General features: G+C 54.2%; 1 protein-coding gene across 2 annotated transcripts in view; it reads right to left on the bottom strand.

Annotated features, from left to right (window-relative positions):
- The window catches only part of LOC133340263 (copine-4-like), a 39766-nt gene that overhangs the window by 922 nt on the left and 23634 nt on the right, over positions 1-15210 (bottom strand). Inside the window, exons 6-15 of one of the 2 annotated variants that reach the window (XM_061548348.1) lie at positions 14280-14363; positions 13775-13864; positions 11239-11337; positions 10950-11036; positions 9972-10031; positions 7952-8085; positions 6126-6180; positions 5373-5436; positions 4564-4697; positions 249-485 (exon numbers count right to left, since the gene is read on the bottom strand). In XM_061548348.1, coding sequence (XP_061404332.1) covers positions 249-485; positions 4564-4697; positions 5373-5436; positions 6126-6180; positions 7952-8085; positions 9972-10031; positions 10950-11036; positions 11239-11337; positions 13775-13864; positions 14280-14363 — 1044 coding nt within the window. The remainder of the gene's footprint in view (positions 1-248; positions 486-4563; positions 4698-5372; positions 5437-6125; positions 6181-7951; positions 8086-9971; positions 10032-10949; positions 11037-11238; positions 11338-13774; positions 13865-14279; positions 14364-15210) is intronic. The other variant, XM_061548349.1, reaches the window with a different exon arrangement.

The raw sequence follows: 15210 nt of genomic DNA, 5'->3' as shown, positions 1-15210 counted from the left end.
ACCACCACCCCCCTCTCCCCCCACACCTCTCCCCCACCTCCACCCGCCACACCCTTCTCGCCCATCTCCACATCCCTCCCCCGTGCTCCCCCCCACACCAACCCCGTGCCCCCCTCCCCCGTGACCCCTCCCCCCGTGACCCCCCCCCCCGTGCCCCCCTCCCCCCGTGCCCCCCTCCGTGCCCCCTCCCCGCAGCCAGCCACCGTACCCCCCACCCCGGAAGCCCCCCCCCCCCCCAACAGACTCACGCTCTTGAAGTCACGGAAGGGCACGAACTGCACGATGTCCCTGGCCGTGGGCTCCCCGCGGGGCGAGCGCAGCACGCCGTCGTCGCCGTCGAGCATGTGCATGTCGGTGAAGTCGGCGTTGCCCACGCCCACGATGATGATGGACATGGGCAGCCGCGAGGCGCGCACGATGGCCTCGCGCGTGTCGCCCATGTCCGTCACCACGCCGTCCGTCAGGATGAGCAGGATGAAGAATTGCTGCGCCGCAGCCGGGGGGAGGGGGGACGAGAGGGGGGGCAGGGGGGGAGGGGGGGAGGGGGCAGGGGGGGTGGGGGGCAGGGGAGCGGAGGAGGGGGGTACACCCAGAAAGAGTTGGTGGTGATGGTGGTGATGGTGGTGATCATGGTGATCATGGTGATGATGATGATGGTGGTGATCATGGTGATCATGGTGATGATGGTGGTGATGGTGGTGATCATGGTGATGATGATGATGGTGGTGATCATGGTGATGATCATGGTGATGATGATGATGGTGGTGATCATGATGATCATGGTGATGATGATGGTGGTGATGGTGGTGATCATGGTGATGATCATGGTGATGATGATGATGATGGTGGTGATCATGGTGATGATGATGGTGGTGATGGTGGTGATCATGGTGATGATGGTGGTGATGGCGGTGATCATGGTGATGATGGTGGTGATGGTGGTGATGGTGGTCATCATGGTGATGATGATGATGATGGTGGTGATCATGTTAATAATCATGGTGATGATGATGATGGTGGTGATAAAGGTGTTTATAATGGTGATGATAATGATGGTGGTGAGCATGGTGATCATGGTGATGATGATGATGGTGGTGATCATGGTGATCATGGTGATGATGATGATGGTGGTGATCATGGTGATGATCATGGTGATGATGATGATGATGATTGGTGATCATGGTGATGATGATTGGTGGTGATGGTGGTGATCATGGTGATGATGGTGGTGATGGTGGTGATGGTGGTGATCATGGTGATGATGATGATGATGGTGGTGATGGTGGTGATCATGGTGATGATGATGATGGTGGTGATGGTGGTGATGGTGGTGATCATGGTGATGATGATGATGGTGGTGATGGTGGTGATCATGATGATTATGATGGTGATGGTGGTGATGAAGGTGGTGATCATTATAGTGTTAGTCGTGGTGGTGGTGATCATTGTAGTGGTTGTGGTGGGTGATGATGCCTCTGAGGCGTGATCAGTTTATGTTAGATTGTGTAGAGATCATGATAAGTACATATAACCCTCCACACTGCCCGATAGAGCTAATAACATCAAGTTGTGACGTCATGGAGGAATATATACAAACTGATTTGGGATTCTCAGCCAAGGAGTCGAGGAGGAGCGAGTCGAGGAGGAATGATAAAAACCCCATGCAACATTTTGCTCTGTCGGGTGGTGGAGGGTTCTTGTTTAGGATTGACACTGTACCTACCCGACCCAACCCATCAAAAAACGAATTACAAATCGTAATATTAATCGTGAAATCCTACGGTTGAAATTGACATTGCTGATGATTATGATGCTGCTGATGCTGCTGGTGGTGGTGGCGATGATGAAGATGATGATGATGCAGAGCGGTGGCGCAGCGGTTAGCGCACCGCGCTACAAACCCGGCGGCCCGGGCTTCGATCCCACGGCTCCCGGCCCGCGAACACCGCGTCACGCGGCCGACCCTCTTTGACATCGCGAGCAACATTGTTTTGATTCGTTTTCCCAGCAGAGCACAACCAAGAAACGAACAGATGCATTTTTTTTTGACAACATCGTCCTCAAAACGTCTGCTCGTCGTCATCCGGGCCGCGAGCTCCTCCCGTCGCGAGTCAGACGCTCGCTGCCGCGACGCCTTGACGGCGTGAATAATTCAATGTCGCGTGGACGGCGACTGCTTAATGAGAGGAGCGGGGGGGGGGCTGCATAATGTCCGCGGGATGTGCGATGCTCATCTGCATAGCGGCAGATTCCGTTGCGCACTCAGAGCCGCCCCGTGCCACCCTAACCGCCCCCCGTGCCCCCCCGTGCCCCCCCCCCCCGCTTCCCACCCATCAGAAATGGGGGGGGGGGGGTGGGGCTCGACACAAGCTGCGGGCGAGAGATGCCAGGATCGAGACGGCACCGTGGGTGGGCAAAGCCGCTGATGCCACCACGACGACCGCGGCCTTCCTCGCTTGGCCGACGCGTGCCACGCGCCACCAGAGCCCACGGCTGCCGCACGGCAGAGACGCGCAGAGTGGCCTCCAACAACGGCCCTGAGACTGCCTCCTCCTACCTCCTACTCTAGTATAGACTCACACCGAGACACATAGACTCACACAGAGTCATAGACTCACACAGAGAGGCATAGACTCACACAGAGACACATAGACTCACACAGAGTGATCCACAGACTCACACAGAGAGGCATAGACTCACACAGAGAGGCATAGACTCACGCAGAGAGGCAGAGACTCACACAGAGAGTCGTACACTCACACAGAGAGGCATAGACTCACACAGAGAGGCAGAGACTCACACAGAGTGATCCACAGACTCACACAGAGAGGCAAAGACTCACACAGAGAGGCATAGACTCACACAGAGAGTCATAGACTCACACAGAGTCCCATAGACTCACACAAAGAGGCAGAGACTCACACAGAGAGGCATAGACTCACGCAGAGAGTTATAGCCTCACACAAAGACCCATAGACTCACACAGAGAGGCATAGACTCACACAGAGAGTTATAGACTCACACAGAGAGGCAGATACTCACACAGAGAGTCGTATACTCACACAAAGAGGCATAGACTCACACAGAGTCATAGACTCACACAGAGAGCCATGGACTCACACAGAGAGGCATAGACTCACACAGAGAGGCAGAGACTCACACAGAGTGATCCACAGACTCACACAGAGAGGCATAGACTCACACAGAGAGGCATAGACTCACACAGAGAGTCATAGACTCACACAGAGTCCCATAGACTCACACAAAGAGGCAGAGACTCACACAGAGAGTCATAGACTCACACAGAGTCCCATAGACTCACACAAAGAGGCAGAGACTCACACAGAGAGTCGTACACTCACACAGAGAGGCATAGACTCACACAGAGAGGCAGAGACTCACACAGAGTGATCCACAGACTCACACAGAGAGGCATAGACTCACACAGAGAGGCATAGACTCACACAGAGAGTCATAGACTCACACAGAGTCCCATAGACTCACACAAAGAGGCAGAGACTCACACAGAGAGGCATAGACTCACGCAGAGAGTTATAGACTCACACAAAGACCCATAGACTCACACAGAGAGGCATAGACTCACACAGAGAGTTATAGACTCACACAGAGAGGCATAGACTCACACAGAGAGTCATAGACTCACACAGAGTGATCCACAGACTCACACAGAGAGACATAGACTCACACAGAGAGGCATAGACTCACACAGAGAGTCATAGACTCACACAGAGTCCCATAGACTCACACAAAGAGGCAGAGACTCACACAGAGAGGCATAGACTCACGCAGAGAGGCAGAGACTCACACAGAGAGTCGTACACTCACACAGAGAGGCATAGACTCACACAGAGAGGCAGAGACTCACACAGAGTGATCCACAGACTCACACAGAGAGGCATAGACTCACACAGAGAGGCATAGACTCACACAGAGAGTCATAGACTCACACAGAGTCCCATAGACTCACACAAAGAGGCAGAGACTCACACAGAGAGGCATAGACTCACGCAGAGAGTTATAGACTCACACAAAGACCCATAGACTCACACAGAGAGGCATAGACTCACACAGAGAGTTATAGACTCACACAGAGAGGCATAGACTCACACAGAGAGTCATAGACTCACACAGAGTGATCCACAGACTCACACAGAGAGACATAGACTCACACAGAGTGATCCACAGACTCACACAGAGTCATAGACTCACACAGAGAGGCATAAACTCACACAGAGAGTCATAGACTCACTCAGAGACCCATAGACTCACACAGACCCATGGACTCCCACCGAGAGGCATAGACTCACACAGAGAGGCATAGACTAACACAGAGAGTCGTAGACTCACACAGAGTGAGTGAGCGAGCGAGTGAGTGACTGTGCGAGTGAGTGACTGTGCGAGCGAGTGAGTGGCTGTGCGAGTGAGTGAGTGAGCGAGTGAGTGAGTGGCTGTGCGAGTTAGTGAGTGAGCGAGCGAGTGAGTGGCCGTGCGAGTGAGTGACTGTGCGAGCTGCTGCTGCTGACTGAATCGCGTTGGCCGTACCGACGCCTGCCCCGTGATCTCCTCCTCGGCCGCCACCTTGGCCACCTTGGCGATGATGGGCGCGATGTTGGTTGGGCCGTACAGCTGCAGCTTGGGCAGGCAGTTCTGGTAGGCCTCCACCACTCCCTGGATGCCTGGTGGGCCCAAAGGTGCACACTCCTCACCCTCACCGCACACTCACCTGCACACTCAGCACACTCACCTGCACACTCACCATTTCCACCCGCCCACTCACCTGGACCCTCACCACACTCACCACACTCACCTGCATCCTCACCTACACACTCACCTGCACACTTTCACACTCACCTGCACCCTCACCACACTCGCCACACTCACCTGCATACTCACCACACTCACCTGCATCCTCACCTACACACTCACCTGCACACTTTCACACTCACCTGCACCCTCACCACACTCGCCACACTCACCTGCACACTCACCACCCTCACCACACTCACCTGCACACTCACCACACACTCACCTGCACAATCACCACACTCACCTGCACACTCACCACACTCACCTGCACACTCACCTACACACTCACCACACTCACCTGCATACTCACCACCCTCACCACACTCACCTGCACACTCACCACACACTCACCTACACACTCACCACACTCACCTGCACACTCACCACCCTCACCACACTCACCTGCACACTCACCACACACTCACCTGCACACTCACCACACTCACCTGCACACTCACCACACTCACCTGCACACTCACCTACACACTAACCACACTCACCTGCACACTCACCTGCACCCTCACCACACTCAACTGCACACTCACCTGCACACTCACCTGCACACTCCGGGTTGTCTGGGTCCATGTTGAGTGGGAAGTCGTGTGATACCTGCCCCACACACACACACCCCATGATACATTCGCTTCACACAGACAAGTGCTGTTAGCGAGCGCCTTTTAAGGCCACCCTAGCTTCCCGTGTCTCACCAATGATGATGTCCCCGCAACGCACCAGGTACTCATTTAAGGCTGAGTCGACCTAGGGAGTAGGCGCAGGACCGGTTCAGATATTCGTCACCGATGTTGGCTAAGCACTGCGCAGTGCGCTAACCACTGCGCCACCGCTCTCGATACATAGACAAAGATCCACCATATAGCCTTCAGCACGAAGACACAATAACAACAACAGCCGTTCACCACTAAGTGGCGGTGCCGTCACCACGGCGCTTGTGCCATGCTAGGTGCACTTTGAGGCTATATGCGAAGGCCCGCTGGCAGGGGGTCACGTGGCAGACCCACGTGGTGCCATGGGTTGACTGACTGAGGTGGCTGGCAGATGCACACCAGCCGTGCTCCACGACTTTGTGCCAACTTTCTGTGTTTTATCTGCCCGGCGCTCTGGTCGTTGTTGTGAGCGTTGCTCCTCTGCCTATGATAGCTGCATGCAGGCTGCGGGGGCGGGAGGGGGGGGCACGGCAAGGTCAGGGAAACATGGGGAGGGGGGGTGGGGGAGGGGGCAGCGAGGTTTTGGTCTGGGCTGGGGGGGTAGGGATATTGGGGGTGGGGGGCGTTGCTCACGGTGAATTCTGGGGGGATCCTTGCACCAAAACCAAACGCCGGGAACATCTTGTCACTGTGGGGGGAGTGGGGGGGGGGGAAGGGGGGGAGGGGGGGAAGTGGGGGGACACACGCGTGTGAGTTTGGGGGGGGTACAGCGAAGCCGGGGGGGGAGGGGGAGGGGAGGGTGCGTTACAAGGCATCGCTGGGGTCCGGCGACTCGTCGGCTGAGCCCCGAGTGGCCACGCAGCTTCACAGCCCAGTGCCGAGCTCCGTTCGCATCGGGTCAGCCTGACGAGAGATGCGGTGACCCCCCCCCTCCATGCCCCCCCCTCTCAGCCCCCCCCCTCTCAGCCCCCCCATCTCAGCCCCCCCCCCCATCTCAGCCACCCCCCCCCTCCCCACCGGTCTCGGACAGAGCCAACGCATCAACGCGTTGGACCCCAGTCGGACAGCGTTAGACCCTGGTGAGACCACACGAGCGTTCACCGACTCTAGGGGGATGATGATCATGATGGCGGTCTTGATGATCATCATGATGATTATCATGATCTTGATGATTATATCATGATGGTAATGTTGACGATGATGATGATCATCATGATGAATATTTATATTCTTTGGGTCTTTCGGTAAAGTCACGTAGATAGGCAGACCCCCCCCCCTCCCCCCTCCATTGCTTGCCGTCGACCACTTGCGTTGCGATCGAAACGCCGTCGATTTTTGTTGTTTTTGTTATTTTCTTTGAACCTGTCTACGTGACTTTACCGAAAGACCCAAAGAATATGAATTCTTGCAGTCACGAAAGCTTTAAGTCAAGATGAATATTGTGGTGCTGACGATGATGATTATGATTGTGGTCATGCACGATTAAAGTAATCCAGGTTTGTCCAGATGCAGATACCCGCACAACACATTGTCCTGCGGAGGGAGCTGGTAGGAACGTTGGGTTGTTCGGTCAATGGCCTGCAGGGTCAACGGCGGCGTGGTGTATTCCGCAAATATGCCCGACTGTGAGGGCGGGCACAAGCCGGCGTGAGTAGGTTAAACGTTGAGTTTTATAAGGGCACCACGGGGTGACCAGCCCCTCCACACCCAGCCCCCCCCCACCCAGCCCCACCCTCCCCTCCCTACCCAGCCCATCCCTCCCCACCCAGCCCCTCCCTGCACGACGGACGGACGGACACAATAATCCCCTGTGGGCTGGTGTAACCAGGAGGTTCCTACCAGTAATATTTGCATGCACCTGGCCCACCACATCCATCCATCGTACCACTCGCAATGGCTGTGGCTGCTTCTGGTCACGTGCCACCTTCCCCAGTTGCACTCGCGACACCGAAGAATATTCCAGTGGGAAGTTCATCCCGAGCCGCGCGATGATAACCGATCGTCCCCAGGTTCATCCCGATCGTCGCTGTGCATCGGCGGAGCGGTGCGTCCCCTTCCACGTGTTAGAGAACGGCCCACGGAAGCGGATTTCACAGAGCTACCTCTGAGACCAAGAGGGACACTGATCCACACAGAATGACCCACGGAAGCAGACACCACAGGGCTACTGTACCTCTGAGATCCCTTCTTCTTCAGCGGGAGGGGAGGGGAAGGGGGGCAGAAATTCCCCACCCGCATTACCATACGAGGGTAAGGCTCGAACCGATACCTCATTCTCAGAGCTTCAATTCTCAGAGCAACTCGAGTGCAGGAACGCAGCGTCGATCACAGAGGCGGAACCCCGGCGGTGACCCCGGCGCCACAAGACCACCTGCCGGGCGGGATGATCGCAACCCCCACCCCCCACTATCGTCCCCCCGCCCCCCGCCCACTTTTCTCCTTCACGCAGGTGCGCTCACCTGTCGTAATCCTGGCAAATCTCTCCCACGGCCACCAGAGCCTTGAGGTACTCGTTGGGCTGGTAGGGGTGGATATAGTGCAGCGAACAGCTGTTCTGCGGGTCCCCGTTCGAGGCCGTGAAGTCGATCGCCACCTGAGGGCCGCACAGAGGGGTTTGCCTTTAGGTTTGGGGGGGGGGGTGGTCGGGGGCGAGTGGGGGGGGGGCGAGTGGGTCAGGGGAGTTCCGGACTCACACAGAGCGATCCATACTCACACAGAGAGCCATAGACTCACACAGAGAGTCATAGACTCACACAAAGAGCCAGAGACTCACACAGAGAGCCATAGACTCACACAAAGAGCCATAGGCTCACACAGAGAGCCATAGACTCACACAGAGAGTCATAGACTCACGCAGAGCGATCCATAAACTCACAGAGAGTCATAGACTCACACAGAGACCCATAGACTCATACAGAGACCCGTAGATTCACACAGAGAGCCATAGACTCTCACAGAGACCCACAGACTCACACAGAGTTTATGGGTCTCTGGGGAGGGCGGGGGTGAGTCTAGAACTCACTATGCAAGACAATTTTTGTTCCTGTGTACTAAGTGTTATTTCCTAATTGCTTATGCTTAAAAAGTACATAAAATGGCTATTATTCTCCACAAACGTTGCTTTTGTGACCAGGACTTTATGTGAACGAAATACACAAATGCACACGTTTTATCATTTAATATATATACATTTCAAAATATCACTGTCCTGGTCACTAAGGGGCCGTCCATAAATGACGTCACGCGATTTTGGACGATTTTTTACTCCCCCCCCCCCGTCACACGGCGTCACAAAAAGTCAGACCCCCCCCCCCCCTCAAATATTACGTCCCCAAAGCTGCCCCCTCCCCCCAACAAAAATAAAACATGCTTCAAATCGCTTTAAACTATTGTCATTGTAGTGCGTATTTATTGTGGCGCTGCACTCTGATGTTGTAGGAGAAAACATTTATTTATTTAAAGTTGCGCATTTTGATGTGATGTTTCTCCACCCCCCCCCCCCCCATCGTCACAAATGTCTGACCCCCCACCCCTAGGTGCGTGACGTCATTTATGGACGGCCCCTAAAGCAAAGTTTGTGGGAAACGATAGCTATTTTCTGTACTTTTGAGGCATAAGCAATTAGGAAATGACACTTACTACTTACTACCCAGGCACAACATTTTGTTTTTGTTATACAGTGGAATCAGTTGGGACATATAAGGCAAAGATCCCCCGTACAGCCTTAACAGACTGTAGGGGCAAGTGCTGTTAGCGAGCACCTATAAAGGCTGGCACAGAACACGAGGGGGTGGGTGGCCCAACACCACGCCCGGCCGCCTTTGTCTCCCTAGTGGCGATGTTTACACATTGCACCAAGTACTCATTTGAGGCTGAGTCGACCTAGGAGAGGACCAGGACCGGTTCAGATAATCGTCACCGGTGTTGGCCGTGAGCAGGAATCGAACCCGGGTCGCCAGGTTTGTAGCGCAGCGCGCTAACCGCTGCACCACCGCTCCCCACTCACATTGTTATTATGAGCCAAGAATGCCTGTTTGTGCGTAACGCGCGTGACGTCACTCCACATGCCGCACCCCCTCATTAATATTCATGAGCGGGTGGATTTTTACACTCACGCAGAAGAAGGTCGAGTGGAAATGATTTTTGACGTTTCTTTCTTGAAAGTGAATCTAATAAATAGCTCCACGCAGCAACAAAGTGGATTTGGTGTTTTTATTTCTTCAGCACTTGAGACAAAAGGCAAGTGCCCAACCACTCTAAACACGTGGTGACGTTGATTCTAAATGTGGAGGGGAATACCGGAGGACCCGGAGACAACTCCACGCGACCACGGGGAGAGAAACACGCAAACTAGAATATACAGCAGCAGGCGTCAAGGTTGGGATCGAACCCACGACCTCCTACACACCAGGCGAGCGAGTTAACATCTCCTGGCCACCGCGGCGTTTATATCACACGGCGGTGGCAGCACCGCCTTACCGTAAACTGAATCTGGCAGCCCCCCATGATGTACTCCAGGAAGGAGTAGATCTTAATGATCTGTGGAGGGGGAGGAGGGGGGGAGGAGGGGGGGAGGAGGGGGGGAGAGAAGGAGGAGCTAAATATGATTATAACCATGACGTTGGTCGTGATGATGTTGAGGATAATGTTAATGATGACGTTGTCTATGATGATGATGATATTAACGATGATGTAGATGATAATGTTATGATGATGTCGATTATGTTCATGTTGACAATGTTGATGCTGATAATGTTGATAGTGTTAATGATGAAGTTATCGATTATGCTAATGATGATGTTGATGATTATGCTGGTGGTGATGATTATGATGATTATGATAATAATGATGATGATGATGCTGATAATGATCTTGATGAGGATAATGTTGATGATGATGTTGATGTCGATGATAATGTTGATGATGAACTTGACGATCTTGATGATGTCGATGATGGTGGTGGTGATGGTGGTGATGGTGGTGGTGATGGTGGTGGTGGTGATGTCGATGATGGTGGTGGTGATGGTGGTGGTGATGTCGATGATGGTGGTGGTGATGATGGTGGTGATGGTGGTGGTGATGGTGGTGGTGATGGTGGTGGTGGTGGTGGTGGTGATGGTGGTGATGTCGATGATGGTGGTGGTGGTGGTGGTGATGATGGTGGTGGTGATGATGGTGGTGGTGATGATGGTGGTGGTGATGATGGTGGTGATGTTGGTGGTGGTGGTGGTGATGATGGTGGTGATGATGATGGTGGTGGTGGTGATGGTGGTGGTGATGATGGTGGTGGTGATGATGATGTTGGTGGTGATGGTGGTGGTGGTGGTGATCATGGTGGTGGTGATGATGATGGTGGTTGTGGTGGTGGTGGTGATCATGGTGGTGGTGGTGATGATGGTGATGGTGGTGGTGATGGTGGTGGTGATGGTGGTGGTGGTGATGTTGGCGGCGTCTCACCTTGCAGTGCGACAGGATGAGCACGCCCGAGTTCTTGTAGCGTCGCTTCTTCGCTTTGTACTTGGGGTTGATGCAGTCCCACTGCACCTGCGGTGCGGAGGTGAGGCTCAGGGTGAGGAGGTGAGACGTGGGGTGAGGAGGCGAGGCTGGTGGTGAGGAGGCGAGGTGAGGTGGTGAGGAGGTGATGCTGGTGGTGAGGAGGCGAGGCTGGTGGTGAGGAGGTGAGGCTCGTGGTGAGGAAGCGAGGCTGGTGGTGAGGAGCGAGGTGAGGTGGTGAGGAGGCGCCCACCTGCCGCCCGTCCTGCGCGCCCAGCATCTCGTGGAAGGTGGTGCACAGCTCCCCGATGAAGTCGTGCTTCCCGTTCGAGTCCCAGTCCCACACCATGCACTGCAGCGACACTCACCAACACTCACCATCACTCACCAACACTCACCACACTCACCACACTCATCATCACTCACCATCACTCACCAACACTCACCATCACTCACCAACACTCACCACACTCACCACACTCATCATCACTCACCATCACTCACCAACACTCACCAACACCACTCACCAACACTCATCATCACTCACCATCACTCACCAACACTCACCAACACTCACCAACACTCACCATCACTCACCAACACTCACCAACACTCATCATCACTCACCACACTCACCAACACTCACCATCACTCACCAACACTCACCAACACTCACAACACTCACCAACACTCACCAACACTCACCAACACTCACCAACACTCACCAACACTCACCAACACTCACCAACACTCACCACACTCACCAACACTCACCATCACTCACCAACACTCACCATCACTCACCAACACTCACCAACACTCACCATCACTCACCAACACTCACCATCACTCACCAACACTCACCAACACTCACCATCACTCACCAACACTCACCACACTCACCATCACTCACCAACACTCACCACACTCACCATCACTCACCAACACTCACCATCACTCACCAACACTCACCACACTCACCATCACTCACCAACACTCACCATCACTCACCAACACTCACCACACTCACCATCACTCACCAACACTCACCATCACTCACCAACACTCACCACACTCACCATCACTCACCAACACTCACCACACTCACCAACACTCACCAACACTCACCATCACTCACCAACACTCACCACACTCACCATCACTCACCAACACTCACCATCACTCACCAACACTCACCACACTCACCATCACTCACCAACACTCACCATCACTCACCAACACTCACCATCACTCACCATCACTCACCAACACTCACCACACTCACCAACACTCACCATCACTCACCATCACTCACCAACACTCACCAACACTCACCATCACTCACCAACACTCACCACACTCACCAACACTCACCACCACTCATCCAGTACTCATCAACACTCACCATCACTCACCATCACTCACCAACACTCACCAACACTCACCACCACTCACCCAACACTCACCATCACTCACCAACACTCACCAACATTCATCCAGTACTCACCAACACTCACCAACACTCACCAACACTCATCCAGTACTCACCAACACTCACCCAACACTCACCAACACTCACCAACACTCACCCAACACTCACCAACACTCACCAACACTCACCAACACTCACCCAGCACTCACCAACACTCATCCAGTACTCACCAACACTCACCAACACTCACCAGCACTCACCAACACTCACCAACACTCACCACCACTCATCCAGTACTCACCAACACTCACCCAACACTCACCAACACTCACCAACACTCACCCAGCACTCACCAACACTCACCCAACACTCACCAACACTCACTCACCACCACCACTCACCAACACCACTCACCACCGCTCACTCACCACCACCACTCACCAACACTCACCACCACTCACCATCACTCACCAACACTCACCAGCCCTCACCAACACTCACCAACACTCACCAACACTCACCAGCACTCATCAGCACACTGGTGCGATGTTAACTGGTATACAGGAGGTCGTGGGTTCGATCCCGACCTTGACGCCTGCTGCTGTAGATTTGGAGTTTGCGTGTCTCTCTCTCTCCCCGTGGTCGCGTGGATTTTTCTCCGGGTCCTCCAGTTTTCCCCTCCACATTTAGACTCAACATCACCACGCGTTTGGAGTGTTTGGCTGCTATAAATTTCCACGTGATGATGATAATGATGAGCCACTTCGTTGAGCTGTCATTTGTGGCCAGGTCGCTTCTGAAAAAAAGATCTACATAGCTCAGTGGACCTCACCCGTTAAAACTAAATAAAAATAAATGTTTTCTTAGTTTAGTTTATTTCAGCCTTTACACTGCTGTTTTGGACTTTAACAGAGACTTAGAAGTGCACAGAAGGGGGTTTTTACCAAGCACTCATTTGAGGCTGAGTCGACCTAGCTGAGAACCCGGACCGGTTCAGTTAATTGTTACTGGTGTGGGTTGCCTTGAGCGGGAATCGAATTTGGGTCTCTGGATTCGTAGCGCATCGCGCTACCTGCTACACTACCACACCCTCACACAAACACTCCCTCCACTCACACTCCCTCCACTCACACTCCCTCGACTCACACTCCCTGTAGCACAGAGCCATCAGTAGTGATTTGTCTAAGGTGGTATTGATGTTGATCATATTGTTGTTCGCCTTGTTAACATTGTTGTTGCTAGTGTTGTTGTTGATCGTGTTGTTGTTGATTATGTTGTTCTTCTTGTTGTTGCTCGTGTTGTTATTGTTGTTGTTGTTGCTCATGTTGTTGTTGTTGTTGTTGTCGAGTGGCCTCACCTTGAGTTGCCTCTCGTAGTCGCAGCAGCACAGCGCCTGGATGGACACCTTAAAGGGGTCCCACACGGGGTTCAGGTTGTCCATAATCACCTGCACGGTGAGACACACGGGGGAGGGGGGAGGGGGGTGGGGGGAGGGGGGGAGGGTAGGTGAGGGAGGATGGGGGAGGGGGAGGGTCGGTGAGGGAGGATGGGGGAGTTGAGGGAGGGGGGGAGAACAGGTGAACAGGTGAGCAAGTGAAGGGGAGAGGGTCACGTGATGGAGTGGGGGGAGGGGGTTATGGATGAGGAGGAGGTAAAGGATGTGGCGGGGGAGGAGGAGGCGGGGGAGGAGGAGGAGGAGGCAGGGGGAGGAGGAGGTGGGGGAGGAGGAGGAGGCAGGGGGAGGAGGAGGTGGGGGAGGAGGAGGCGGGGGAGGAGGAGGAGGCAGGGGGATGAGGAGGTGGGGGAGGAGGAGGAGGTGGGGGAGGAGAAGGGGGAGGATGAGGAGGCGGGTGCGTGCTCACCTCGGTCCGGTGCACTAGCTGCTGGGAGCCGTCGTCGTTGAGGCGGTAAATCTCCAGGAAGGGGTCCGACTTGCTGAAGAAGTCCTGCGGGGGAGTGAGGGCGAGAGTTAAGAGCTGCTACTGAAGCAGCAACAATAACAGCAACAGCAGCAACAATAACAGCAACAGCAGCAACAATAACAGCAACAGCAGCAACAATAACAGCAACAGCAGCAACAGCAGCAGATGTCCTTCCTGCCACATCACCACAACCAAACTCCCTCCATCATCACAATTACCGAGCATCAGCATCCATAGAGAAACAATCATCAACATCATTATACAACTCCCTTTCTCTCTTCAGTGCCATCGGCACGGTCCCTCTCTCCCTGCCACGCTCCCTCCATCACCATCACACCCCCATCACCATCACACTCCCATCACCACGCTCCATCTCTCTCTCCCTTCACCATCACCATCACCACCCCCATCACCATCACACCCCCATCACCATCACACCCCCCTCACCATCACACCCCCATCACCATCACACCCCCATCACCATCACACCCCCATCACCATCACACCCCCATCACCATCACACCCCCATCACCATCACACCCCCATCACCATCACACCCCCATCACCATCACACCCCCATCACCATCACACCCCCATCACCATCACACCCCCATCACCATCACACCCCCATCACCATCACACCCCCATCACCATCACACCCCCATCACCATCACACCCCATCACCATCACACCCCATCACCATCACACCCCCCATCACCATCACACCCCCATCACCATCACACCCCATCACCATCACCACCCCCATCACCATCACACCCCCATCACCATCACACCCCATCACCATCACACCCCCATCACCATCACACACCCCATCACCATCACACCCCATCACCATCACATTCCCATCACC

Source organism: Lethenteron reissneri, chromosome 9, assembly GCF_015708825.2.
Source record: "Lethenteron reissneri isolate LAM-NWPU_2019-01 chromosome 9, ASM1570882v1, whole genome shotgun sequence".
NCBI lineage: Eukaryota > Metazoa > Chordata > Hyperoartia > Petromyzontiformes > Petromyzontidae > Lethenteron > Lethenteron reissneri.
This window is presented reverse-complemented; position numbering and strand designations above follow the sequence as displayed.